At 51.4% G+C, this 27,905-nt stretch overlaps 1 protein-coding gene across 4 annotated transcripts in view; it reads right to left on the bottom strand.

Moving 5' to 3' along the window:
• Nucleotides 1-1,063: 1,063 nt before the first annotated feature.
• The window catches only part of PRDM11 (PR/SET domain 11), an 81,654-nt gene continuing 54,812 nt past the window's right edge, over nucleotides 1,064-27,905 (bottom strand). For 2 of the 4 annotated variants that reach the window (XM_036862201.1, XM_036862200.1), the window contains exons 5-7: nucleotides 23,805-23,872; nucleotides 8,911-9,098; nucleotides 1,064-3,254 (exon numbers count right to left, since the gene is read on the bottom strand). In XM_036862201.1, coding sequence (XP_036718096.1) covers nucleotides 1,090-3,254; nucleotides 8,911-9,098; nucleotides 23,805-23,872 — 2,421 coding nt within the window. In that variant the 3' untranslated portion in view covers nucleotides 1,064-1,089. Of the gene's footprint in view, nucleotides 3,255-4,289; nucleotides 4,917-8,910; nucleotides 9,099-14,303; nucleotides 16,418-19,400; nucleotides 19,823-23,804; nucleotides 23,873-27,905 lie in introns of those variants that run through there. The other 2 variants (XM_036862203.1, XM_036862202.1) reach the window with 2 other exon arrangements.

Below are 27,905 nucleotides of genomic sequence, written 5' to 3'. Positions count from 1 at the left end.
CCCAGGGCACAACTTGCATTGACATCTCCTGCCACTGAACTCTAGCAGGCATTTCTTGATTATTAAAGGGAAAAAAAAAATACCCCCAAACACATTATATGATTATAAAGACAGAGTATAAATAATTCATGTAAATTGAATACATACTTTTCATTTTACTTGTTTTTAGCCAAAACTCGCTGCCCTACTAGGGTCTAGACTTCTTGGCTCTTCATTTCCCCCATATTCCCTGGATCTGAATGGGATTATATTATGTGATCCCACACCAGGTAAAACAGGAATGCAAAGAGCTCGCGCCCCACCCCCCCTTCCCCGGGATTTCAAGCTCGGTTGTAAGGCGATTTTGCCTTCAGTATAACAGGTAAAATGTTTAGGATCCAGGGGTCTGGAAGGAGGGATTCAACAGACAAGGGACAGGACAGGCGACACGGGTAGGGAGTGGTGGTTGTCACAGTCTGACCGACACTTTTGTTTCTGAGACAGTGAAGGAACGCTGGTCAGGAAATGAATGAAAATCTCTCAAGCTGAAGTCGGGTGGGAGAGGGAAAAGTCAAGTACCCCGATCCAGAAGCACAGCCCACCCCATCCCAAATGAGAGATCTGATTCCGCTGGACCAGCTGGTCAATGAAGAGGCCAAGAAACCCCCCTCATAAAACCAAACAAGAAAAAAAAAAAAGGCAAGAACAATACACCCAAACCCAAACCCCTCAACCCCCAAAATGAGAACAGAAACAAAATGAGCTACCTAAAGGTGATGACAGACCCGTCATTTTAGCTTATGCGGTTGGTTGACTGTGAGGTGGGAACACGTGTGGCCCCAGCACATGCTTCTGTGAGTGAAAATGAGTTTCCACGTGTGTTGCAGCTGCCAAGTTTTGTAGACGAGAGTCAGTTTCTGACATTATTCCTTTCCCAGTAGCTTCTGGTGGATGTGTCACCTTGGTTTTTAACGTTTTTTCAGTGTGGGTTTATATATATATATATATATATATAATATAATATAATATATATTTATATAATATATCAAAGCTTATGAGTATAGATTAAAAAAATATTCAACAGCTTAGTGAACTCTGCGATCCGGCTCCCTAAATATCCGGATAAAACTCTGACCCGTGGTCCACGGTCTGCAGCACTGGCTTCTGTTCCAGCGCAGACATCCTGCTGAGGACCTCGGCCGACAGTGTGTAACTGTTGCCAGACTTCTCCTCGAACCAGCTGTCCAGGGCTCGCTTGGCATCAAAGTTGGCAATCGGAGGGCCGTTGACAGCGATGGTCAACAGGTCACTGAGCTGCTCCAGAGTCAGGCGGGAGCGGTGGTTTTTGCGAACTCGCTGCAGGGCGTTTCGGCCTTTCTCGCAGCAAGCGGTGGAGGTGGGGAGGACTTTGAGGACCTGGATGATCTTGTTCAAGAGTGGAAACCTCTGCTTGTATTTGCAAATGTGGCCGATCAGGTCTTTGAAGCCGTTTTTGGTGTAGTAATCAGCCTTGAGTTCCCGCCACTCCATCAGCAGACTCCCCCGGGGGTCCAGCCCTTCCCTGCAGACATCCCGGGAAAAGGTGGGGATGGCCTCCAGGTGATCAAAGATCTGAACCATGTCCTCCTTGCCGTAGCTCATGAGCTCCTCGCTGTTCCTGGGCCAGGCGGCCAGATCAAACACCTGGCAGGCCTTCACGAAGATCCGGCTGCGGGAATCGAACCTCTGAGCCAGGATCACTTGGGTCTTCTGGCAGATCTTCTCCCGGATGGACTGGAACTTGGCCTCGGCCACCCTGAGGTTCTTCGTGGAGATCCCGTTGAAGCTCTCCCGGAAGTTCTCCTCGAACTCCTGCAGGTACTCCCCCGGAGAGTCGGCCAGCCGGCTGATCTCCTGGATGGCCTCCTCGAGCTTGTCATCCACCTGGGACACCAGGAGGTACTCGCCCTGGAAGACGTAGGCCAGGCGTGACAGCACGGCGATCACGTCCAGGAGGAAGTAGATGAGCTTGATTGACTGGTAGTCCATGAGGAACTGCAGCAGGGCCAGCGCGATGGCCGAGGCGTCCGCCCTCTGGGTCTGGCTGCTGACATCCTTGAGGTGGGCCACCACCTCCAGGTAGTCCTTGATGAGGGCGTTGAGGACGCTCTGCTCTCCGATGATCCACCTCACAGCCCGGATGTCCCCTAGGAACTCTGTCTCCTCGCAGAGGGTGGACGCCGTGGACCGCAGCTCGCACATGAGGCGTGGCGAGTAACGGTAGAAACTCAGCAGCTGCTTCAGATTGTTCTCCAGCTCCTCCAGGCAGGGCAGCTCCTTCCCACTGATGGCATCCAGGATCTCCAGGTGGGGCCGATGTACCATGAAGGGCAGGCACAGCAGCCAGGGCAGTGTCTTGCGGATCGTCATGAACATGCTGGCCCGCAGGCTGGCTGTGACATTGGCCCCGTCTATGCCCAAGCCAACGGTGGGCTTCTCATCCTGCAGCCGAATGCCCAAGGCAGAAAAGGCCCGGTCAAGCGCCTGGAGATAGCTCTCTGTGCTGGAGAACCCCAGTTCCTGCAGGGACAGGAACTCCGTGGCCGGGGGCCCGTCGCTGCTGGTGTATTGGACGTAGACCGCCACGGTGTCAGCCAGCAGGTCGTCACTCTGTCCATCCAGGATGATGCTGAGGCACGGTGACTGGCGGATGCGCTCCACCAGGTCTTCGCGCAGCGCCCGGGCGATGTGATGGATGAGGATCTGGCAGTCTCCCTCGTTCATGTACTGGTCCACCACCTTGAGCTCGCACTTCCGCAGCAGCTCGGCCAGGGGCCGGAAGTCCAGGTAGGGCCTGCCCTCCAGGGCCAGGTGGTAGGCGGTGTTGAAGAGCAGGGTCATGTTGCGACACATCTCTTCCGTCTTCTCGGGGTGCATGCGGAGCTTGTACAGCTGCAGGCACTTCTTGTGCAGGTTGCTCTGGCTGTGCAGCTTGATGGTGTGGATCTTGAACTGCTTGGAGCCGATGATGAAGGCCGAGGTGCGGGAGGACTGCACCGTGTACTGGCGGCAGACATGGCACCACATCTCGTTGAGGGTCGGGGAGTACCGCAGGAACCAGAATTTCTTCAGCCACTCCTGCTTGAAGCGCCGGATTCGGCGCCCGGTGGCCGACGACATCTTGGAGGGCTCATCGGTGGCCGTCATCATATCGTTGGAGACGGATTCGTCTGCCGAATCGACCTCCTGGTCGTCGTCCTCCATGATGGCAGGGCCGGAGACCATGCTCTCTGAGGCTGGAAGACAAATGGGAAAGAAACAGTTACACCTGCTGGAAAAGACACAGACATTTCCAAAATGAAGGAAACAGGGCCCAAAAGGTAGGTGTCGCATTTTGTGAAACAGGAGCCGATCCCTATGACAGACTGAATCCCAACCTGGAATTCATTTATAAGCACTCTTGTTGTCCATGCCTGTCTCATCCTCTTTGTGCATTAGCCCTGGGGGCCACCACGCTCCAGGCTGCCTGCCCTCACCTTCCACAAGTAGGTGCTCAAGGAACTTAAATGTTCTGTATCAACCGAACAGCACAACTAGGAGAGCAGAGCTGCTGGAGGAACAGAGCACATCAAAGGTTCCATAGTGGCACAGCAAGGACGTGGGACTCGTCCCACCACCAAGGTGGTCAGGGGAAGGCGTGCTGCCCTCAAATGAAGGGAGTTTGGGCCCCAAGCGATTTCGGGATCAGAATGCAGTGTAGTTAAGCTGCGTGCTTTGAATATCTGAAACACCTCATTCTGAGCTCAGGGGTGCGGTTAAAATAGGAAGTGCTATGTAACTCTCTAACTCAGCTGCAGATGCGTACTGAGAAACCTTCCTTGTGGTTGAGCATCCCTAAAAGATGCAGGCAGCCAACAGAAGACGGCAAAGGCAGCTAAATGCCCTGTATCCCCGTCGGTAAGGCCAGGGGCTCTCCCCCACGGGACAGCCTGCCTGAGACTGGGAGAGAGAAAGATTGGGTTTAGAAGTTGGGCTTTGGGGTAAGACACCGGAGAAGGGCAACGGGTCAAGAACACAGCACACACCCCTCCTGCAGCAGAACTTCCTTTATTGACGAGGAGGATACAAGGGCAAGACCCAAAGCCCCCACCGGAGCTGTAAGGCGGCCTGTCGGAGGCACCCGAGGGCGTGTGCTGCAGCCGGTACCCATCTCCGAGCTCCACGCCCCAGGTCTCCCCAAAGGTGGCTCCCCTGGGGAGCGCCAGGCCCCCCTCCACGCTGCCCACCGCGTGCTCTTCCCTCTGACAACAATCTCATCCACACCAACTTACCTGCGGGGTCTGAGAATTCGGGGAGCTCCAGTACCTGTGCTGGCAAGGTGGGGGGCTCAGGAAGCGTGCCAGACTTAAGCATGTCTAGTTCGGCCTGGAGTTCCCGGACCTTCTTCTTTAGGCGAATACAGTTAGGGCAAAAGGAGGTGGTGGGCAGCTCGTGAGGGTCGGATGCAAGGGAGGCCTCGGCGGGACTGTCGGCCTTGAACGACGAAGGCTCCTCCTCTTCGTCCTCCACTGGGCCTGCCTCCTTGGAAGCCCCTTGGGGGATCTTCCAGTCTCCTTCCCCCTGGGTCCGGCTGACATTCTGTACGCCATGTGACACAGTCATTGCACACTGACTGTAGGCGTCGTTCTGGTACTTGGGGACCTTCCTGATGACCAGCGAGGTACTCAGTGCCAGCTGGTGGGCTTCTACCTTTGCAGATTCCAGCGAGGCCTCCAACACATCCTTGAAAATGAGGTCGATTTTCTTCTTCTTGGCCTGGGGGTGCACGTCCCCCTCGTCAAAGCCACGCTTGTAGGGACTTTTGCCCTGTCTCAACACGGGGAGCTGCAGGGGACCCCTCAGGTCTTCTGGGTTATCCAGAGCCTGCTCAGACTTCTCCCTCTGCAACTTCTTCTCTCCTAGGAAGGAAAACCAGGGTGTGAGGAAGTGGGGAAAAGCCCCGAAGAGGAGAAACCAACAGAAAACGAAGCGCTCCTCTCAGGAAGTCGCTTGACACATCCCTCTGGGTCTGGCCTAATGGAGCAGGTGTGGCAAAAAGGGAGGTGGATTACTCAGTGGATCACGGGGCCTAGAGTCAAAGGACCCGAAAAAGTGGGAAGAACTCTTTTTAAAGAGACTGTTTCAATGGAGCTTTATGTGTAGAAGCTCTATGTTTATAAGTTGAGCAAACGCTATAGGGGCGGGGAGTTGGAAGTTAAGGAACGTGCCATCCTGTCATCCTAGAAGATGACATCCCACGTGATTAGCCGGGTGGGTGGTAACATAGCTCAGCTAAGTGCATGTGGAGTCCCCATCCCTTCAGGCTGCTCCTCCAGTCCCAGCAATCGGAAGATGGCTGCTTCGACTTGGTAAAAGGTACACACGAAACACCGAGTCCCACTCCTTCCTCCTCCCTGACTCTTGGGAGACAGCCCTGTTAGGGCAAAGTCTGGCTTATAGCAACTGTCCTTTCTAATTCTCCCAGGAACCGGAAGCCTTGGATTATGTGAGGAAGCACGGCCTGAACCTCTGTGGCTCTCACGGATGACCGAGGCAGGAAGAAAAGGGAAGTCGGGCATACCGACAGCGGCTGTGAGCTCCAAGATGGCAGCCCCCAGCACGATAAAGCACAACACGCCCACGCGGACCCAACACACGCTCAAACTACAGTAGCTGTGTGTCCTTACCTGACAATTCTAAGGACGTTTCCTTTTCTATTTCTTTCTATCATGTAAATGACGTCAAAGACCTTGGTGAACGCCCCAACAATATATTATGTTAGCCTGATTCTTCAAAATGGCCAACACAGTTGCATAAATTGCTATAGATGTATGGATGCTGCCTGGGGGGGACTGATGCTAAGAGGGACCCTCAGAAGGTCCTGACAGCCGTCTATGGAGCTAGAACTCTCAAAGCCTTCCTAGATCAGGGGCGGGGCCCTGGGAGATGTGACTCTGACCAACGACTTGACCTGAATATATGTTGTAATTAGGCTTCTGAGAGCTGCGTTTGCTCAGGGCCTCCGAGTGAAGGCCAAGGGCTCTCCATGTGTAATCCAGATGTTCCATGCTGTGACCAAGCCTTGGCATCCCACAGCTGGCATGGGGTGATGTACCCTGGCCCGTGTATGACTCCAGGTTTCCCACAGGTCACAGCACAGAAGGGAGCAGCCTATTCAGGATGATCCTTTTCTGTCCTCACATGAACACTTAAGGAATGACCTTATCTCCTGAAGGCTCCAAGGCTCCTGAAACTCAGGCGGCTCCCCGCAGCCTTGTTTCTATAACATCTGAGGGGCAGAAAGGGTGGAGATGAAGAGAACTTTTAAAAAATGCAACATGTTCGCCTTACAGATCAGACACTTGCCCATCAGAATCTCTGAAAGTCAAAGGCCACCCTTTCACTTTCTCATGGACCAATCAGGCAGCAAATAGCTGAGGATGTCAGGAGGTCCAGGATACGCATCACCGGGGATTCCTCATGCATCTCTACTCAAGGACAAGGTTATTCAAATTTCCTAGGATGAGCAGGCGATTTCTTTGGGCTCAAGGCTCCCGGAAAAATCTATGGGTCAAAAAGAATCTTTAAGCATTATGAAATTGATTCTAAAGCCTCCATAAAACATGAGGGAAACACCACAAAGAAAATCAATGACCCAAAGTAGACAAAAAACATAAATTCTTTGAATACATGTATTAGATGCATCCTATTCTTAAAAGATAACCACAGAGGAATAAGTTATACTCTTCAGGAAGCAGTTCTGGGCTCCAACTAATGTCTCTACTTAATAAGAGCTAATAAGTCACGCTCTGGACTTCACCAAGGCTCCAGCCTCCAATTACAAAGAAGCCTCCTCCCATGTAAGACCTTGAGTGGTTGAGCGTGGGGAATGCCCCCTACAGAGCAGAACTGGCACACAGATCTAAGACACCACTAACCGTATCAGAGTCTGCCAAAGCTACAGGCTACAGGGACACACGTCTAAAGGCCACTGAGCTCCACGGCTGCTTCCCAAGGGCTTTAAGGCCAAGTTCACCCTCTGCTCTGGCCCTGCCCCACGGGGGCTTCCAGTTTCCTTCGTGTTTCCTACTTCTCAGCCTGGCCAGGAATAGACACTCCTTCCTCCTGTATCTTCACACATCTTGGTTTATCTCATTTCAAGTCTGTCTGCCACGCTCCTTTGAACCACTCCTGAAAGCTCACGCCCTTCTCTGAGCGTTCCCCTTGGGTCTCAGGGCTCTCTGAGGATGATGCAGCTTGAGGTGCTCTGGAGTAGACACAGGGAAAAAAGGACATTACAAATCCAGAAGAATTCAAGAAGATCATGGCCAAGGGATGGAACCCGTGTCCTCAGATATGACTTCTCTTGGTTTTCTCTTCTTCTGGTGATATGATTCTTTTGGAGATTTCTTGGTGGTCTTCATTCATTTCTTCTTTTATCCATTCAACCAAGATTTATTGAGCATGTACTATGCATCAGACACTTTTTTACATGGCATCTCCAGAGGTCAAGTGGAAACCACGGCAATCATGTCACAGAAACATGCCTTCCCAAGTGTAATCGGCATGTATGTGCCTAACACCCAGCTCCAAAGAAAACAAGAGATGAGGGTATCTATTGGGTCTCCTTTCACTGCTCATCCAATCACCAGATACCTTTTACCAAGTCAGGCAGCAGTTGTGCGCTCAACGTCCACAATTTGCTTTGCTCTGTTTTGGTTTTGAAGATAGCTTACTTCCAATGGGTCACTCTTACCCCCTTTTCATCTCTTCCCCTCATGCTCTAAATGAAGCTTTACTTCCAATAAGTAGATTGGTCAGAAACATGATATGGTGGGGCTTGGGTATAGGCTTGGTTCCCGGGACCAGATGGACTCTGGGTCTTTGGATGTGTGGTTGTAGTGTAAGGAAGGTCCTGCTGGAAAAAGGACCTTGGGCTCACCCGTTTGCCCTGGCATGGCTGAGGATGGAGTAAAGAGGCAAAGGCCTAAGAGCTGGGGAGTATTTTAAACCACTTTCAAATGACTCATTTAAATGGAGCCTGGATAGATACCCACCCACCAGGCCACCACCCACCTCCCTCCAATCTTCTTCTCCTAACAGAGATTGTTGTTTCACAGCATATCATTAGGACTGCCAGGAGTGAGACCAGGAGGAAGCAGGGAAGAAACTAGTTTTGTCTGGGAGGCCTTATAACACTGTAGGTTAGAGCTTAGACCCTGGACTCAGACAGATGTGGGTTAGGAACCTAGCTCTGCCCCTGCTTGCCATGGGATTCTGGGTGAGTCACTGTATTTATCTGATGCTCAGTTTCTACATTTGTAAGGTGGGGATAATAATCCACATGCTATCATTAGTATTAAAAGTTTACAACTGAGGGCTTACGATGGTCAAGACAGACATTGTTCCAAATGTGTTATGTATATTACCCATCTAATTCTCACTGGGCACTTATCGGGCAGGTGCTACTGGGATGATGACATGGGACACCATAGAAAACCTGCTTAGCACATATTAAGTGCTTAGTAAATGTCACCTATTATTGCTGCTATTATTGAGCCAGTGGCAGTTCACAACATCCTTCCATCAATTTGAGTTGGGGAAAGAGAATCAATTTTGATTAAACTTATATGCTTGGCATTGGAGACTTGTCTCTCTCCCTGATCCTCTGGAACGTCTATAATAGGGCTTCTGACCATGTCTGAGGGAGGAGGACACACCGGGTGGCTATGGCCAGTGCCAGAGCGGCTGCTCCTACCTTGCCCATCAGTTCCCCTGAGTCCCTCTGGGTCTCCCCATTGCTGGTGCACTGTATTTCCCATCGGTTTTCCTAGGAAGTTCCTAGAGAAGCATTTCTGGCCTCCCCTGGGGCTTGGCAGTGGGCATGGCCCTCCCTTGGGTGTGGGCACTCACCTCTGGCCAGGTTGCGGTGGATGGTCTCTTGGGACATGCTGTGCAGGCGCTTCATGTAGTCCTCGCTGTACCAGACCCGCAGCCGCTCCCCGGGCCGGATGTCCCGGCACGCCCGGAAGTAGATGCACTCGCTGTGCTGGAACGCCAGCAGGTTCTGCTCCCTCTCCTCCCGGGAGATGACCACGTACCTGGGGGCGAGGGGGACAGGTGAGAACGCGCGGGCCACTCTTTGGTGAGTGCCTGCCGGTACCAGGCACGGTGCCGGGCAGGTGCCAGTGGCTAGCCGCCCATGAGCGTGTGGGCATCTGCAAAAGTCTACAGAGCAGCTGCCCCGCCGAGGAAAGGCACACCGGCTGGAGCCAGTCCCTTGTCTCACTGTTTTGTGGACTTCAAGCAAGCCTTTGAACCTCTAAGAATCTCTGTTTTCTGGGACTGGAAATGACACCTGCTCTTCCTACCTCCTAGGTTCTGGTAAATACAAGGTTCAATACCAGATATACAGGTGATTGGAAAACTATTCTTCACTAACTTTTAACCAGGCAGGCATTCCCAGATACCCGCAGGCCTCTGATGGTGGTAAGGGTGAGATCCTTGAACTGTTCTCAGAATGTCACAAAGCCTAGCAGAAATTACCCATGTGAAAAGGGTGCCCACGAGATCAATTAATAAATGCTGAAGATCAAAATCTTTAAAAATAGAGGGTCCAGTGGGGACAGGGGAGGTAGGTAAAGGCAAGGAAATGTGAGCAACCACAGGTTAATCCAAGTCATTTGAAGGTAAGGAAACTGAGGCTCAGAGAGGCTAAGTGACTTGCTTAAGGTCACACAGCTAATAAATGGGAGATTGAACATTGAGGTTCATGTTTTTCCCACTAGAACTCACAGCTCCTATGTGGGCATGTAAAGCACCAACTCAGCAATGCCCAGATAACCTTTAAAGTTCTGTCAAACCCTCAGAATCTATGGACCTCACCCATTCTCCCTGAAATGACATTTCCAATATCCAACCTGCCACCTCACTCGCCTCCAAAAGGTGAGATGATGCAACATCTGTAGCGAGGTGGAGATGTACAGATCAAACAGGCAAGAGGAAATTATTTGGAGTTTTAGGGTTCTGTGCTATCCAAGTGCCTAGGAAATTTGTAGTCAAAAACAAACTTCTTTTCCTTATGCTATGATTTGTCTCAAAAGCCAGGGAAGAAATCAAAGTCTGTCCGACCGGCACAGCCCAAAGAACTGTACTTGGAGCAGTCCAAGGGAAACAATAATTCACAGAAATAAATCCAAATGGATAATGAACAAATGAAAGGATTCAGCATCACTAATAAGAAAAGAGGCGCAAAGCAGCACATTGTCTTGTTGGCACAGAGAACTCTTTTACATTGTAAGCTCTGTATTGGTAAAGGTGGCAAGACTAGGGTCTCCCATACTAATGGTGGAGAATAAACTGGCACAACACTTTGGGAAACGACTTGGCAACATGGACTCAAACAAGTTTTTGTTCATTCATGTTCACAGCAGCATTATTCACAATAGTCAAAGGTGGAAGCAACCCAAGTGTCAACTGATGGATGAATGGATAAATAAGATGTGGTATATACACCCAATGGAATATTAGTCATCCATAAAATGGAAGGAAATTCTGACCCACGCTACAACATGAATGATCCTTGACGACACATACTAAGTGAAATAAGCCGGTCATAAAACAACAAATACTACAGGATTCCACTTATATGAGTAGTCAAATTCACAGAGACAGAAAGTAGGATGGTGGTTGCCAGGGGATGGGGGAGGGGGAAATAGGGAGCTAGGGTTGAATGGGTACAGAGCTTCAGTTGGGGAAGATGAAAAGAGTTATGGAGATGGATAATGGTGATGGTTGCCCAACAATGTGAATGTACTTAATACCACTGAACTTTACACTTAAAAATGGTTAAAATGGTAAATTTTATGTCATTTGGATTTTTCCACAATATTTGTAAAATTAAAAAAAGAACACCAAAACGTTAAGACGTGGAGCAAGAATGCAAACTCTGCATACCACCACGCTGACTGTTCCACTGTTTGTAATGGAGCAAAAGCTAAAACATCTAAACTTCTGATACTAGAGAAACAACTGAATAAACCATGGTATATTTGTACAATGGAATGTTACTCATCTACAGAAAAATGTTTTCAAAGAATCTTTCATGACATGGAAAAATGATCCTGATATAAGGCAGAGTGGGAACAATAGGACTGAAAGCTATTTATATTATGGATCTAATCATGCTTTAAAAACAAGCCTGGGTAAACCGCTTGGAGGAAATACACCACTGTTTTAACAGTGATTATCCATTATACATGGTTCTACTTCTTTGTAATTTTCTGTACTTTCCAAGTCTTCCTCAATAAGCAATTATTACTGTTACTCCCTCTCCCCCACCCCCTAAACAAGGAAAAGACATACACCAACGCCAATTCCAGTACAGGGTGGCAGTGGTGATGGTCATGGTGGCCAGCAGCATTGGGAATCTACATTTGTGGTACCCCAGGCATAGCGCCCCTCACATACAATCTCAACTCTCCAACTGCAGAAGTCTGCCTTTTCTTCATACGTGAGATTTCTTCTGAATGTGCAAACTATTTTCTAGTCCCCAATTTAGCAAGAGTCTGGGATTTGACCTAGTGGTGAGCACGGCATGGAACTGAGGTAGATCCAAACTTTCCTATTCCCAGACACAGAAGGCAAACCATCTATTCATGTTTTTTCTAACAAGAATCACTTAAATCATAGAGCACAAGGAAAGAAGAGTACAGTCTTTTCTTTTTTCAGTTTCTAAACAGCCGTCAGGCTCTAAAAACTAGAATTATTTTCTCTGGCACTCAACTTTATGAGAAAAAGGTAGATGAGAAACACGTAACTATCAGGGATTTATTCCAAAGAGCAACTTGGTGAGGACGCCAGAAGGTTTAGAAAGATTCAAGTCAATTTCCCCTTCCAACTTCTGGTGTTTTCCTACCCAACAAGAATCGATATTTAGGAACAGAGGTCCTCTTGTATAGCACAGGGAACTATATTCAATATCCTGTGATAAACAATAATGGAAAAGAATATGAAAAAGAATGTATATATGTATAACTGAATCACTTTTGCTGTACAGCAGAAATTAACACAACACTATAAATCAACTATACTTCAATAAAATTTTAAAAAAATATTTAGGAAGAGAGCTCCAAATCTTTGTATGGATCACGAAGTATCTTCAAAGATCAAAATTGGTTCAGCATCCAGTTGTATTTAGTTGTTCTGAAAGCTGGCGTTTGAAATAAGATATATATGGCAACTCTTAGTGAATCATAACAATCCGTTCCCCCTGAGATGTTTACGCTACATCATTGTTTAGGTAAAGCTAAATGGAGCCAGCTAAGTCCCAACACCAATTACTTCTAGTCAGGTCTCCCCATTTTAAGTATTTTGCAGTAACACCCAATGGCTTGATCCACTCCCAGAATCCTGTCCCCACACAACAATCCCTGTATGAAGAGGCATGCCTGTCCCGTTACACGGCTGCGGGTGAACAAGAGCCCTTCCTGGAACAGAAGGCTTCCAGGGAGTGAAAAATCTTTCTATTTGAAGTAGTTTCCAGGTCACTACTTCACTGGGGGGGAAGGCACAGAGTATGTCAGAAGGGGGATGGAAAATGCATAGCACAGGCTGATCTGTAAACACTAGTGCTTATTTGACAGCTTTTCAAATCAGACCCTTTGAAGCAATCAAGGGGGTGGGTGGGTAGTGGTGGTGGAGGGGTGGTTCTGGACTGAAACTTTCATGATGATAATGGATTGTTTTTATTCCAAACTCTTTGCTGACCTTGGGTATTGGCTAGATAAGCACTAAGACAACACTTTTCAGACCTCACCCACTGTGTCTTATCCAGTGCACCATATTTTCTAGCTGGGTCAGGAAATGACTATCAGTTCCAACTCAAGAGAGAAAAATAACCCAAGGGGCATCCATTTTGTTGGAGGGGATAGACAAAGGCCAGGCTCAGACACTCTCACCCAGTGGCTATGCCTCCGATGGAAAGGAAGCTGCCCCAGTCACTGAGGCAGAGATGAGAAAAGACTGACCAAGAAGAGGCTGGGCTCTGTATTCTCACATGCATTGAGGTCTCTGGGCTGGGAAGGTCTTTGGGTCATGCATCCGCCCACTAGATGGTCACCCGGACTCTAACAGAACACCACGCAGCCAGCCCTTGGCATGGCTGGAGGCCTCAGACTCTTAGGAGGGATGTCCCCAACTTAAGCTGAAATTGGCTGCCCATTCATTTCCATCCACTGGCCCTAGTTTCACCTTCCTGTTTGACATACTAGCCCCACAATCCCCACTGAAGCCAAGAAAAAGAAACTGAAATCTTTTCCATCTGAAGCTGACAAGTCTCTTCATCTCTCTGTCCCCTTTGCTTTCAACTTGGCCCCTTTCCCTCCCCAGGACCAGAGAGAGAGGCCAGCCAGTCACTGCTTAGTACCCTGACCTTGGTGGGAAAGACCCTAGGCCCGGTTTCACACAATCTCTGTATCTCCTGGAGATCGGATAATCTTGATTTCCACGACCATGCTTTTTGGTCAAGAATGGCAGAGGATGACCTGGATTCCCAGATCTGGTTAAAGCAGGCTGGAATCTTCCAGAAAGTGGATGGATCCCCGGTCAGGACATGGGTATTTCCTGCCTGGGAGAGCCTCTCCCTGTGACTGGAAGGAAGCCAGGGCAATGCAGGGATCAGGGGGTCCCTTTCCTGCCGAGGAGAGTCCCAAGGGGAGCCAGAGGAAGCCATTTCAATTACTTTGAGAAGCCTCAACTCTAGGTGGGCAGGGCCTTACCTGCGACAGTCAGACACCCAGATCAGTGGGGAGGTGACCAAAAAAAAGCGAGTGCCTCAGGGTGGTCCCTGAAGTACCCTGGCAAATGGACAGCCCCTGACCCTTCTGGAGTCTCCTGCCAGAAATGGTGGGGTTTTTCCCCAGGACCCCTGACATACCTTTAGGGAAAAAAAGGTATAATTCATTGAGCAACATCTCACTTTCGATTTGCAGAGAAATTAAATATAGTGAAACGATTTCATATGTGGATGCTTTGTCTACCTCGGCCCATCAATTCCTTTCCTTTCCTCTAAGGGTGCTGAACACGGGGCATCTGAGAGCTGATGAGATCTGGGAAATGCCAGGGGCACTTGAGTCTCCCTCACCAACACACTTTTCCTCGGTCATCTAACCCCTGCTTTGGGGGCCTTGAGGTTTTCACAGGAAGCGAAGAAAGAGAATATACACCAAAGAAAGATCCTGGAGACCGGGTGTGTTCCAAGTGTGAGATCAATTTCTTTTTATTGCCATCTTAACAAAAATACTTGGGAAGGCAATCTTTGATTCCAGCATCGGAGGGCAGGGCAATGGCAGGCAATAGTCAAGCCATCGGGCTGTTGGACAGGGGAGTATTCAGTTTGGGGGAGCAGGAACCCCCAGAGAACCACAGATTGGGAGAAGGAGCCCAGGACACAGGGACACTGCAGTTGTCCTCCGTTCTCCCGCCACGGGGCTAAGCTTGGGCTGGGGTTAGAAGCAGGACTCCAGGAATGGCGGCAGCAGGCCCTGGGCATAGCAGTCCTCCCAGACCCCACCCAACTATGGCTCTAGAGGGCAGGTGTGGCAGGATGGAGGGTTGGGATATGAGTCAGCCTCAGGCCAGGGAGCAAAGAGGACACACAGCTGAGCTGCACCCACGTCAGAGCTGAGCTTGCATCCCCCACTCCCCGCCTCCCTCCCTAACTCTAAGAACCCGGCTCTCTCCCCACACTCCAAAACCAAACACAAAGCTTCGAGATGTGTGTAGCTAATGCGTACGCAGCCCAAGCAAGCAGAGGCAAGGCATGCTGGAACCTGGAACGGGACAGGAGCCCTGCTGGGCTCTGGAGGGGCCAGAGGAGGGGTCGCCTTCTGGATCCTGAGACCTAGGTCCTACTTCTCCCCAGCCACTGGCTGTCAGCCTTCGCGCCGGGGTGGGGTGGGGTGCACTCACACCCTAAACGCTGCCATCGCCTCCCACGGAAACCCCGAAGAGCTTGGCAGGGGCAGGAGCAACGCCCCTCCCAAGTCCCACATCTGGTCTCTGACAGGGGAGCTGGAGAAACCCACAGACCTGGCTTCCAGTCCTGGCCCCCCGACCAACTACTGTTTCATTTGTATGAAATGCAGATGAGGATGGTAATAATGATGACCATAATACCCGACTCGGCTGCCTCTCCCACTGTCCTGAGGACCCACTGAGACCACACGTCTGCGAGCGCAGGGAGCAACATAAAGTGCTCTAAGAATGCCAGGTAGTCTTCCCCTTCCTCCGACGTCACCCCCCTCTTCTCCCCGCTCCACAAAAGGCAAGCATGGCAGCTGAGCACACGAGCGAGGGCAAGCGGAAGGCCAAGGCAGGGGCGCCACCCACCGGGGCTCGGAGCCCTGGGGGGTGGGGGGGACAGACCCCTCCTGGAAGGGCTGAGCTCTGCTTGCCCATTCTCGGGCCTCACCCTCCTCGAAAGCAGCCGCGTCAGGGCCGGGGTGGCTGATGCGGCAGCCCTGAGGATGGAGAGCAGGATTCCATTCAGATGCTCCCCATTCTCGCTCCCCCTTTCCCTGCAAGGCCTGTCGCTACGGGGTGCAGACCAAGAGGAGGCTGACCCCCCAGGCCAAGCAAGCATCAAGCAGGTAGCTTTTCCTGCATCTTGAGCACCTGCCAAAGATGAGGGAGTAGGGCTGAGCCCAGGGCAGCCAACCTGTACGCGGTGAGGAGATGACCGTCCCCCCAACACCCTACAAGGGTCTTCGATCTTGGACACAAGAGACTGGCCCTTGTCTCAAGGCCAGACAGCCCTCCTCCATCTCTCTTCCTCCCAGTGCAGACTGGCCGGCTTAGAAACTGTGCTTTCTCTTCCGAGACCTGGTAGTCCGTGCGTGGGCCGGCGCTGGGAGCGCCTCTGGCGGCTCCGCTGGGGGAGCCTCGGCCTGCGGGGTGGAGCCTGTGGGCGCTGCCCCGTCGGGCCCCCGCTGAGATGCCTGGACCCCATCCCGGATCTCTGTCAGCGTCTGGCACATCTGGCTGACACGGCTGGTCAGCTCGGCCATGGCCTGGCCGATGGCCTGCATGCCGTTTGCCATGTCCCGGTGCACGGTCACCAGCTCCTGGCAGAACTGCCGCAACACCTCAGTCTGCTGGGCGTGGGTGTGGAGTAACTGCCAGTCAAGGCCTGTGCTGGGTGGGCTGGGGTGCGGCCGAGGGGCCCTGCAGGCGGCCTGGGCCTGAGGCGAGGGCCGGGGCAGGACCTCGGGCTTGGGGCCCACTGTCTCGGACTGGTCGGAGGAGGAGGAGGAGCGGAGCAGGGTGGGCCTGGCCAGGCAGGCCTCTTCCTCTGGTGACGGCTGCAGCGGCCCCCGGAGTGGCTGCCTCAAGGGCCCGGGTGTCTCCTCATCTTCATCATCTTGGGGGACAAAAAACAAAGAAGGGAAAATGATTACAACCGCGAGAAAGAAGGCAGCCCTGGGCTCGGACGCACTCCCCAAAGTTACCTAGCCTCCCCCCACCCTGCTACCCCTCAGCCTCGTTCGGCACCTGCCCCCTCCCCCCCCCCAACCCGTGGAGAAGCACCTGCTCCCTAGATCCCTGAGGTGCTCGGGCCAGGCACCTCTGGGGGGACAGGTGAGCATGAACAGTGCCCAGGTCCACAGGTCCCCTTCCTTGTACAGGAACAGTGACTTTCTAGTGGGACCCCAGCCCCAGTGATGGCACGTCAACCCAAGGGCTCACTTCCTCTCTCTGCGGCTCAGTTTCTGCAAAGCAAAGGTAACGACTGCTCTACCTACCTCCCCGACCACTTGCCCACCTAGCAGGGTTGTTAAGACTACACAAGAGGACAGACAGAAGGGCACTCTGCAAAGCTCGAAGAGCGACACCTGCCAAAAGGTACTATGATGCTCTAGGCCGCCCTGAGTTCCCGCCTCCATGCGGCTATTTCTGAGCTGCTTGGGGCCACCTTGTGGCCCTGCTGGAATCTGCAGCTTCAGGTCATAGAGGGGGAAGCTGACAGGCTGGAGAAGGGAGGCAAGGGATGGCTCTGGGACAGACAAGCCCAGACGATGCAGAGCAGATCTACCTGGGCGACCAGCCCTGCCGCCCCCTCAGCGCCCCAAGGCAGGCTACCCGAGCAGACACATCCCTTCTACCTGGAGCACTTGACGACACACAGGGACCATCAGACAGACTGCTACTTGTGACCAGTCGCAGGGAGGGGCCCAGCCCTGCACACGCGAGTCTCGGCGGCTCTCTCATGAGCTGGTTCCCACAGCAAGAGTGAAAAATATACAGGCTGATCCTCCTGACAGGCACACCTCCCTGCCTGTACCTGGGGGGCTGAATTCAGAACCACCCCAGGGGAGGTGACAGGAAGACAGACAGATTCACGTTGCCCTGAGCCGCATGCCTCCGAAGGGTCCCGGCATCTCACTTGGGCCAGCACAGTAAGAGAGCCTAGAGCCTCATGACCCCCACTTGGCGGACACGCATTCTGGAAGGGCAGGGCTGAAAGAAGTGGGACGGGCTGCGGTGATGCTGCACCCTCCCTTTCAGGGCCTCATTCCACCCAGCCCCTGGCCAAGTGCCGTAGCAGCTGGGAAAAGGAGGCCTGGACCAGCCTGCGGTGGAGGGGTCCTGGGCCCCCTGCCCAGTTCAGGTCACATTTGGTAACCTCATTACCTTTGGTCTCGGGGAGACAGAAGGATGAGCAAGACAGAATTTAAGGAACAGACTTCACTAGATGCTAGCCTCCTTCTTTTTCTCATAATTAGGTAGCATCTTCCTGAAACTTGGGAATACACTGATTCAGCGGGAGCTGGCAGACCCAGGTTCAAGTCCTCATTCTGAATCTAGCTCTGAGACCACCTCTGTGTCTGGAGCTTAACTACCTCATCTGGACAACATGGAAGTCGGACCGGATGATCTCTTCCTTCTTTCCTAGTTCTTAATATCTGACTCTGAATGGCCACCTGTCAGGAGCCCCAGCCAGACAGGAAATTAGCAAGCTCCCTGCGGCAAGGGGCCTGGGAAGGGAAGGCTGGGTCTTTGTGAGCCATCTTCCCGAGGGCTGGCGTCCCTGGAGCCCTGCTGCCTGGCTGGTCTCTCAGAAGCCAGACAGCCTCCAGCTGGGACCGCAGGCTGCGAGTGGGGGGCAGGTGTGTGCAGAAGCAGAGCTGAAGCGGGTGCAGCCCAGCAGGGAAGGGCCTCGAGTGCTCCCCCTTATTGGTGAGCCCCAATAAGCACTACAGCCCCAAAGGACGCCCCGTTTAGGCCAGGAGATTCCACACCCCCCAACCCCTGGCATCCAAGTTCATCCTGAGACACAGGAAGCAGAGGGGAAAGAGGGAGACGAATGCTGAGGGAGCAGAGGGGTGGAGGGGGCCGTGGGGAGGGGACCCAGAGCAGAGAGGGAGGAGTCCTAAGGAGGGCCTTGGGGCGGGGGTTTGGGGGGAGGTTGGGCAGAAAGAGGCAGAGGGCAGAGAGAAGAGAAGGCAGCATGGCACCACGGAGGGGAGTGTGGAAATAACACAGAAATAAAGACACTCGGAATAGACAGACAGAAAGCGCTGAGCTTTTGGGGCCTGGGACTTGGCTGGCTTCCTCTCGCGCCCCTCCCCCTCGCCTGCTACACGGGGCTTCCCTGGCTCCTCTCTGTTCCTGGAACGTGCCAAGCGCCTTCCTGACGCAGGGCCTCAGGGCCTCGTACATGCTGTTCTGCCTGCGAGGCCCTCCCCTCCCCTGCGCTGCGCCCCACAGCCCACGCGTACCGGCCGGCTTAACTCTTCCTCACCCTTGGTCGCAGTTCAGCTGTCATTCCCGGGAGCCTTCCCCAGCCTCGGTGCATGGCCAGTCCCCCACTCCTGCTCTCAGACAGGCCGCTACATAATTTGCAGGGTCGAACGCAACACGAAAATGCGGGCGCCTCGTTCAAAAACTAGTCTGAGTTTCGGGAAGGCCACCGAGGAGCAGTTAGACCAGCTCCGGCCCTTGAGAGCGACAGGTCGCACGCCCAAGGAGTCAGCCCTGCTCTCAGGACCTCCTGTATTTGTCCTTCATGCCTTCTTTCAAATTTCCTTGCGCGATTATTTAATTAAAGTGTGTTTATTCTCACGAGTTTAAGGAACTTCCCAAGAGCAGGGGCAGGGTAGGTTTTATACCCATCTCTGTCTTCCCAGCTCCCAGCGCAACTCCTGGCACGGGTTCAGGAAATATTCTCGAATGAATGAAGGGAAAGAGGTAGACAGGACAGAAGTGGGGGAAGGAGGGAAGGATGGAAAGACGGGGCGAGGCAGAGAGGGACAGGAGAAAGAAGGCAGGTGCAGGGGACTTTGCCAGGGGTGGGTGGGGAACAGGCAGGCGGAGCCTGGGGCGGGGAAGCGGGCGGTACTCACAGCTGGTCGAAGGGCTCTCGGTGCCATCCAGTTCCACCCTGGGGAAGCCGTGCCCGGAGCGGGCTGTGAGCAGCGCTGACTTGATGGCCCTCTCATGGGCAGTGAGCACGATGGCGGGGGCCCGGCCCCCAGCCCCTGGGCCCGACAGGGACTTCTGCATGAAGGCCAGCTTGTCCTTGGTCCTCCGTTTCATGTCATCCCATCTGTGCTTAATGTCCTTGACGGAGCGGGGGACCTGGCTGACGGAGGTGATTTTCCGAGCTATGCCTTCCCAAATCTTGTCCCTGTCGGCATGGGACAGCCGCATGGTCTCCCTCCCAAAGAGAACCGCTTCGTGGTGGGTCACCTCCGTGACCAGAATGTCCAGCTCCTCCTTGGAGAACTTGGGCTTCCTCTTACGCTCAGCCAGGGGCACCACGTTCCTTGGGTTGAATATCCCACAAAGCACAATTGGGTAAATGACCGTCAGCGCGGCAGGCCTCCTCCTTCCTAATTGCCGGCCCCCAGCCGGGGAGCCAGGAGGCACCTGGGCGCCCTCGCCCGCTCACCACCACCACACCCTCTTCCTAGCGACAGGCCCCTTCCACTGCTCCTTGGAGGGCAGGAGGAGACGCGGCGTACTCGATGCGAGTGCTGGACGGAGCCGGACGCCTTCAGTTTCAGGCCCTGCCTCGCCTCTGCCTAGCTGTGAGACCAGGGCCGCCCAGCAGCCTCTGCTGGTCCCACTCTCTCCATCCGGAACCCGAGTAACAACTGCACCAACCTAGGGGCTTGTTACTAAGGAGGCAAAAGCACAGCGATGTAAAAGAGCTTTAAAGCCCTAAACGGGAATAAAGGATCCTTATTGGGGTTAGGGTGAGGCCACTGCCTCTACAAAGCGATCTTTACATAGGGCCATAGACCCCAGTGGCTTGGAGGAAGACTTTTAAACAGTGAGACTATTTACAGTGGGCTTCCACGGGGTGTGGCCTCGCTGGTGGTGCCCATGATTAGGGCGTGGCCACAGAAAGCTTGTTCTGTCCTGCGGCTCTTCCCCTTCCCATGCTCCCCAGTCCCCACCTCTGGGTGTGTACAGGCTCCCCTCCCACTGGAGCGCTGGCTGGCAGCAGCTCCTTTGGGGGTGGGCTGCTGTGCTTTTGGGCAGCTCATGGGTAGAATGTGAGGACCCCATGAGCACCCATCGGGAGACAGGTTCCACTTTGATGGAGACCAGGAACGACCTCGGCTTCCATCTGCACAGAGCAGCCAGGGGCCCTGGGCATGGGCACAGTGCAGCCCTGACCCCTCTGGCCTGGCACCTACCCTGGCTCTGCAACTCAGTATCTCCACAGTGTGGTTCTGTCCACTCTTTAACTCATGCCCAAGGTCCCAAAGATCCATCCAAGAGAAGAACCTAGGATATGGAGGGAGCCTGATTCACTCCTCTGGCAGGTGCCGAAGCCACAGCAAGAGACAAGGGCACAAAGATCCTTCAGCCTTCACCTCCCCCCCCCAGAATATCACAGCCCAGGAGGCAGGAGAAGAAGTCCGAGACTCTGTCACCTGGCCAAGACAGTGACAGGGGCCGGGGCTGGGGCCTGGGCCTTGCACTCAGACAGGCTTTGGATGAGAGGCTGAGTCTCCTGTGCAAACCCCGCTTCCCCCAGTACCACCTCCAAGACCTGCCAGGAAGAGTTCATCCAGGGCTTCCTAATCTCACCATTTGGGATCAGGAAATTCTTTGTTGGCGGGGGAGGAGGCATCCTGGACAACGCAGGATCTTTATCAGCTTCCTTGCTTTCTGCTCGACAGAAACCAGCAGCATCTAGCCGCAGGTGTGACAACCAGAAATGTCTCAAGGCGCTGCCAAATGGCTCCCGGGGACAAAAGAGCCTGTGGTTGTTGGCCACTGATTTCATTAAGGCAGAGCACCCCGCGTAGTGCTGCCATCAAGTCAACGCTCCTCACGTGGGTGCCCATTCTCTTCCTGGCCTACCACTTCGGGTTTGAGGAAATTAACCAACTCCATTCGATCATCTGCAAGAGCCTAAGCTGTGACAGTGCTAGTGAGAGTGTCTGAAAATTAGGAGGGGCTGTACAAATGGAAGCCATATATGAAGGGGAAAGGAGGGTTCCCAGGATGAACTGGCTTTCCCCTCACTCCAACTACCACCACAAGGCCATCTCCCTGGCAACAAACCATACACCCAAACCCAACCTACTCCTTGAATCTCTAATGAGATGAGGGCCCACCAGCTGTGACAACCCTGGTGCCACCTTGGATCAGAGTGGGTCTTGGAGCAGGAACAGGACAGATCCCAGGCCAGCAAGATAGCAGTAGCTGAAGCCACCCCACACAAGGCCCAGGAAGCCATGCTGTGCCTGGTCCCTTGTGTACAAGCAGAAAGAACACTGGCCTAGACGTTCAGAGATGTTCTGCCACTGACTGCATGATCTGTTCTGTTCTGCCACTGACTGCATGATCTTGAGTAAGACCCTGCCCTGCTCTGGGCCTCAGTTTAGCACTGTAGCATGAAGATCAGAACAGAGCAGCGGTTCTCAACACCAGCGGCGCATCAGAATCACTCTGGAGAGCTTTAAAAATTACCAGTGTCCTGGGCTCAGCCCCAGCCTGATTAAGTCAGAATCGCTGGGGTGCTGGATGTCCACTCAGTTAGTACAGATGATGAATCCCCTTTTTGCGGTTACAGTAAAGCCTTGTCCCGGCCAAAGCTTCAGTGCAGAAAGGCCTGACCCAGACTGTGCTCAAACACACTCTCCTTTGCTTGCCTAGAGCCAGACCAGAGCTACAGGCCAGGGGTCTGGGCCATGCAGCCCATCTGACGACCTGCCGGACACCCGGTCCCCACTTTCCACTTCTGAGTCTTTGCTCACAATGTCCTCAAATGAAATCCCAGCCCCTTTGAAGACCCAGCTCAAAGGCCCTCCCCACCCCTGCTTTCATCTGAGCCCTCCCAGCGCATTGTCCGTGCCTCCGTCAAACAGCCTTATTAGAAAAAGCAATTTCCACGGCGGAAGGTGTGAGTCCTGGGACGGCCAGGGGGGCAGGGCTGGGCCCATCCATCTAGGGCGCCCAGTACAGGCTCTGACTCGCCGCAGGTGCTCAGGAATGGGTGGTGGGTTGCATGTGCTAAGCTGACCTGCACCCGGCGGTCGGGGAGAAGAAGAGGGCAGAGGTGTACATCCACCTTCTTGGAGCCACTTTCAGGGCACGGCTGACCTGATGATGTGAAAGGGGGCTGGGGAGTGGGTGCCTGTCCCCACAGCGCAAGGCTGGGGCCCGCCTGTCCCTCGGTGCCTCTGCTTCTGCACCTGTTAAATGACGATGAGGACAGTGGCCCCGACAAATAAGAGGGTGAATCCTTAAGTGCCCCGGAGAGTGCAAGCTGCAGCCCACACACCAGCGGGCAGTGGGGCGCCGGGGAAAGGGAGTGGAGAGCTCACCACGGCCTCCCCACCTCAAACCAATTTCTCCTCATTTGCTTGGCACGTCTCAGGGTTTAAATCCAGCAATCTCCCTCTTAGGGAGGCCCTGACTGCCCTCCCTCCAAGCACAATCCCTCCTCGACCCCCCAGCCCCACGGGGCACAGAACTGCACAAACATCGACAGTGGGCCTGATCCACGGCGCGGTTCTGCCCCTGGGTCCAGCCCTCCGAGGCCTCCCTTCCCTCCCAACCCAGCTCCTAACCCCCGTCACAGCTCCTGAATCCCAGAGAGAGGCCACCAAGGAGACAATGAGGCAAGCCCGACCTCCCACACTGCTGGCTGACCCCACCAGGCACGGCCCCCCAGCACACCACACAGGCCAGCAGCACAGAACCCAAAGGAGCGCCCTCGGTCCCGAGCTCAGCTCGGCCGCCTCTGGGTGACCCTGGACCAGTCTCCTGCTCTCTCTGGCTGGCCGTGAAGGATCCTTCTGGCGCAAACTTCTGTCCCAAGCAATGGACAAAACCAGTCTAGCAATCGAAAACTGAGCTAGAGACTGTGCCCTTTTCTCTGGGGGCCTTTTAAACAATGGCTGGGGGCTGCCCTGGGATGATTCCTGCACCCCTCCAGCCGGACTCTGCCTGTGAGAGGTGTCAGTCCTGTGGCAGGGACACAACCCCCCCCCCCAAAATGGGAATGCTGCCAGGAGCCTGGGGCCTAGGGCCTCCAGAAACACTGACAAGTGTGTCCCCGTAAATGACTGGTCTGGCCACAGGCCTCCTCCAGAGCCCCCTGAGGGAAGCCTGGGGGAGCTGGAGGGTTGGTCCCCCAGAGCTAGACACGTCCCTGCAAAGAGCAGTCCGGGGCCTTCAGGGACCTCTACGACTGGAGACCCTAAAGGCCCAACATGCTCCCTTGGCCTCCTTTCCAGCGTTTGGGCAAGGCTCCCGGGAAATCAGCAGAGAGCAGAACTCACCTCATCCAGTTGGCTTTAGTCTCATCTGACCCATCGATGGACTTGTAGCGGTTGTTCTTGTCCACAATCTGGAAGACAGAGAGAGAGTCTAGAATGGGCATCCTCGAGGGGGCTCTCGTGTCCCTGGACTCCTCTCCAGACCAGGGCCCAGGGACACCACGCAGAACCTTCCCGTGCCCTCCCACTACAATGCCCCCCCACTGCTGTAGGACTGACCCCCCGCCCGAGCTGGGGCAGGAATCCCATCTCCCTCCTCTATCTTGATAGAATACCCAGCAACATGGCCAACAAGTGGCATTTCCAATAGCATCATGTTGCACCAACAGTTCAATTCAGTCCTTCCTCTCTCTCTATGGTTTCCGTGGGAGACGGAGGCTGGCACGGGGTGACTAGGCACACGTGATTTCAGAGGGCTTCTCCTCTCCCCAGTCTCTAAATGTTCAAGAGCCTCAGGGTTTGCGATGGGCCCCTTCATCTTCTATAAAATTGTCTTTATTTCATCATCTCTTTCGAATCAGAGTTCAGCTGGATATGGAATTCTAGACAGATGAAGTTTATTTTCTTTCAACAAATAAAGACTGCCAAAAAGGCTGCCATAGGCACTTAAGCAACCTACTGTTAGTCTAGTGTTGTTCTTTCATGGATAATCTGTCTATAGTAAATTTTAAGACTTCCCCTGTATTCTTGATTTTCTGCAGTTTCACTATGTGGTTTTGAAATGGAGATTTACTTTTTAAAATTCTCCTCATTACTGGTCGAGCACATTACTTGATAAGGACTTATTTCAATTCTGGGAAATTCTGAGCTATTGTGTTTTCGAGTACAGCTTCTCAGTCATTTTCTCCAGTCTCTTCCTGCAGAATTTCTATTAAACATATATGGTAGGAGCCCAGTCTATTCTCCAGGTCTTACAACTACCCTTTCATAATTTTCCCTCTTTATCTTTCTGGCTGATGCTCTCAGAAAATTTCTCAGAACTCTCTTCCAATTCACTCATTCTTTCTTTGACTTTGTCTGGTCCAGAGTTTATCTGTCTACTGAGGTTTTTCCTTTCTTTCTGGTCTTCCTTTTTATTTTATTTTTTCCTTCCATTTTAAATGCAATGAATATTTTTCATTCCTAGGATTTTCAATTGGTTCTTTTTCATACCCATTTTTTCTTATTCTGCCTCTTTTTTGTTTCATAATGTTGTGTTCCTTCTTTTTCTAACAGCTTTATTGAAGTATAATTAACATATAATATACCATTTGATAAATTTTGACAAATGTATATATCACAATCATGATAACAAACATATCCATCACCCCTAAGAACTTCTTTATGGCCCCTGTAATCCCTCCCTCCTGCTTCTCTCCACATCTCCCTTTCCCAGTCCACAGGCAACTAGTAAGCTACTTTCTGTCACCATAAATTACTTTGCAGTTTTCAAGACTTTATACAAGTAGAATCAAATGGAAGGCATGTCTGCCTTCTTTCACTAAGCACAATTATTTTGAGATTTGTTCCTACTGATGTGTGTATCAGAGTTTATTTCTCTGTATTGGTGAGTAGTATTCCACTGTCTGGATGTGCCACTATTTTTTTTTTTTTAATCTCCTTATTGATGGACATTTGGGTTGTGTCTAGTTTTTGCCCATTACAAATAAAGCTGCTAAGAGACATCACTAATAAATCTTTGTATAGAAACATATGCTTTAATTTCTCTTGGGCAAATACTTAGTAGTGGAATTGCTGGGACACATGGTAAGAATACATCTAACTTTTACGAAACTGCTAAACTGTTTTCCAAAGTGGTTGCACCATTTTACATGCCCACCGGTTGTGTGTGGGATTTCCAGTTGACTCACATCCTTGTCAATACTTGGTATGAACAGGATTTTTCATTTTAGCCATTTTGATAGGTATGAAGCAGTATCTCATTGTGGTTTTAATTTGCATTTCTCTGATGACTAAGGATATTGAACATCTTTTTGTGCACTCATTTGTCAGCTGCATTGTCTTCTCTGGTGAAGTGTCTATTCAAATCTTTTGCCCATTTTTTAAATAGTGGGGTTTTTTCTTATTGTTGAGTTTTGGGAGTTTTTAAAAAATATATTCTGGAATCAAGTCCTTTATCAGGCATATGTCTTACAAATATTTTCTCCTAGTCTATGGCTTGTTTATTCACTCTTTTGGTGGTGTCTTTCTAAGAGCAGAGGTTTTAAATTCAAACAAACAAAAACTCACTGTCTTATTCTTCTTAATGGATGTTATCCTTACTTTATTTCTTTGAAGATCCTAAGGCTGTGAGTGTTAATTATCTATTATCCCTTTCATCCATAGTAACAGAACCCCTGGATTATAACCGAATACCTGGCTACCTGTAATAACAGAATACATTTCTTGGCTTCTCCTCTGGCTAAGTTCTGGCCAATAGAATGTAAGTGGAAGTGTCATGTGTCATCTTCCTGAAAACTTCTTTAAAAGACAGCTGATATATGCACTTCTATTATCCTGCTGCCTGGAATGCAGATGTAATGGCTGGAGCTCTAGCTATCAACTTGGACTATGAGGCTATAATCCAAGCATTGAGACAGTGATTAGCTGGATCAAGCTTGGTTCCTGAGGACTTAATACAGGCTCAGAAGGTATTCATAGAAGAAATCTTAATTCCTGTTTTGCTCGAGCCACTGTTATTTTGAATCTCAGTGACTCACAGTCAAACCTACTCCTGATTCAGATCCTAGTTATTTTAAATTCATTTTCAGAATACGCTACTATCTTTATTTTAATTAGAGTGAATTCATTTGTCATTGTTTTTGAAGGCTGTCTTTGTAACATTAATTTTCTTCATTAGTTTTGGAGGTTTGGTCCAGAGGCTCATCTTGAGTAGGAGTTTGTCTGTTACCTCTTGCTTTTTCTCATTTGAAGCAGTCAACCTGGCTCCCCTCTCCACCTCACCTGGGGCACTTCTATTTCATAGTACCCTACAGGAGCTAAAACTTGATGGTGAACTCTGCTTGCACTAGACTAGAGCCCTACGGGCCTTTGTTTTCAGTTCTGTGATCACTTCATGTTTCTCTCCTTCTCTCTCTCTCTTTCTTTTTTTCTTTTCTTTTTCTTCTCTTTTTTTGGCTGGGGCTCAAAGCGTGAACTCTCAGTCCATCTGAATTGCAAGCCCCCGTGCCCCCTCCACACACATCCTCTTTACCTATACTCTTTCTCTGGACATTCACATCCATTTCCACACTCTCAATCTGTTCATTACTCACAGATTTTCATCTCAAGCCCCAGGCATGAATATCTGATTTCCCATGTGACACACCCCCTTGGATGTCTCCCTGGCTGCTCAAACTCACCTCAGGCCCCACCCCCAAGCCTGTTCCTCTCATTTTCCCCATCACAGTATTTGAAACCACCATCCACTCAGGTTTCACAAAGAAAGTCATCCCTACCAAACCCCAGTGAACTGTACACTTTAAATGAATGAACTGTACAGTATGTGAATTATATCTCCATAAAGCTGCTAAAAAAAAAAAAAGGAAAGTCATCCTTCATGCCTCCCTCTCTTTTTTAAATTTTATTGAAGTATAGTTGATTTACAATGTTGTGTTAGTTTCTGCTGTACAGCAAAGCGATTCAGTTATACATACATATATTCTTTTTCATGTTCTTTACCCTTATGGTTTATCACAGGAGACTGAATACAGTTCCCTGTAATATACAGTAGGACCTTGTTGTTTATCCATCCTATATATAATAGTCTGCATCTGCTAATCCCAAACTCCCAATCCTTCCCTACCCCACCTCCCCTCCCCCTTGGCAACCACAAGTCTGTTTTCTATATCTGTGAATCTGTCTTTGTTTTGTAGATATGTTCGTTTGTGTTGTTTTTTAGATGCCACATATAAGTGATATCATACGGTATTTGTCTTTCTTTTTCTGACTTACTTTGCTTAGTATCATAATCTCCATCCATTTTGCTGCAAATAGCATTATTTCATTCTTTTTTATGGCTGAGTAATATTCCATTGTGTACATGTACCACATCTTCTCTATCCATTCATCTGTCGATGAACATTTAGGTTGCTTCCATGTCTTGGCTATTGCAAATAGTGCTGC

The sequence above is a fragment of the Balaenoptera musculus genome, chromosome 8 (assembly GCF_009873245.2).
Source record: "Balaenoptera musculus isolate JJ_BM4_2016_0621 chromosome 8, mBalMus1.pri.v3, whole genome shotgun sequence".
Lineage (NCBI taxonomy): Eukaryota > Metazoa > Chordata > Mammalia > Artiodactyla > Balaenopteridae > Balaenoptera > Balaenoptera musculus.
The sequence above is the reverse complement of the archived record's forward strand: the minus strand, read 5'-3'. Positions and strand labels throughout refer to the sequence as shown.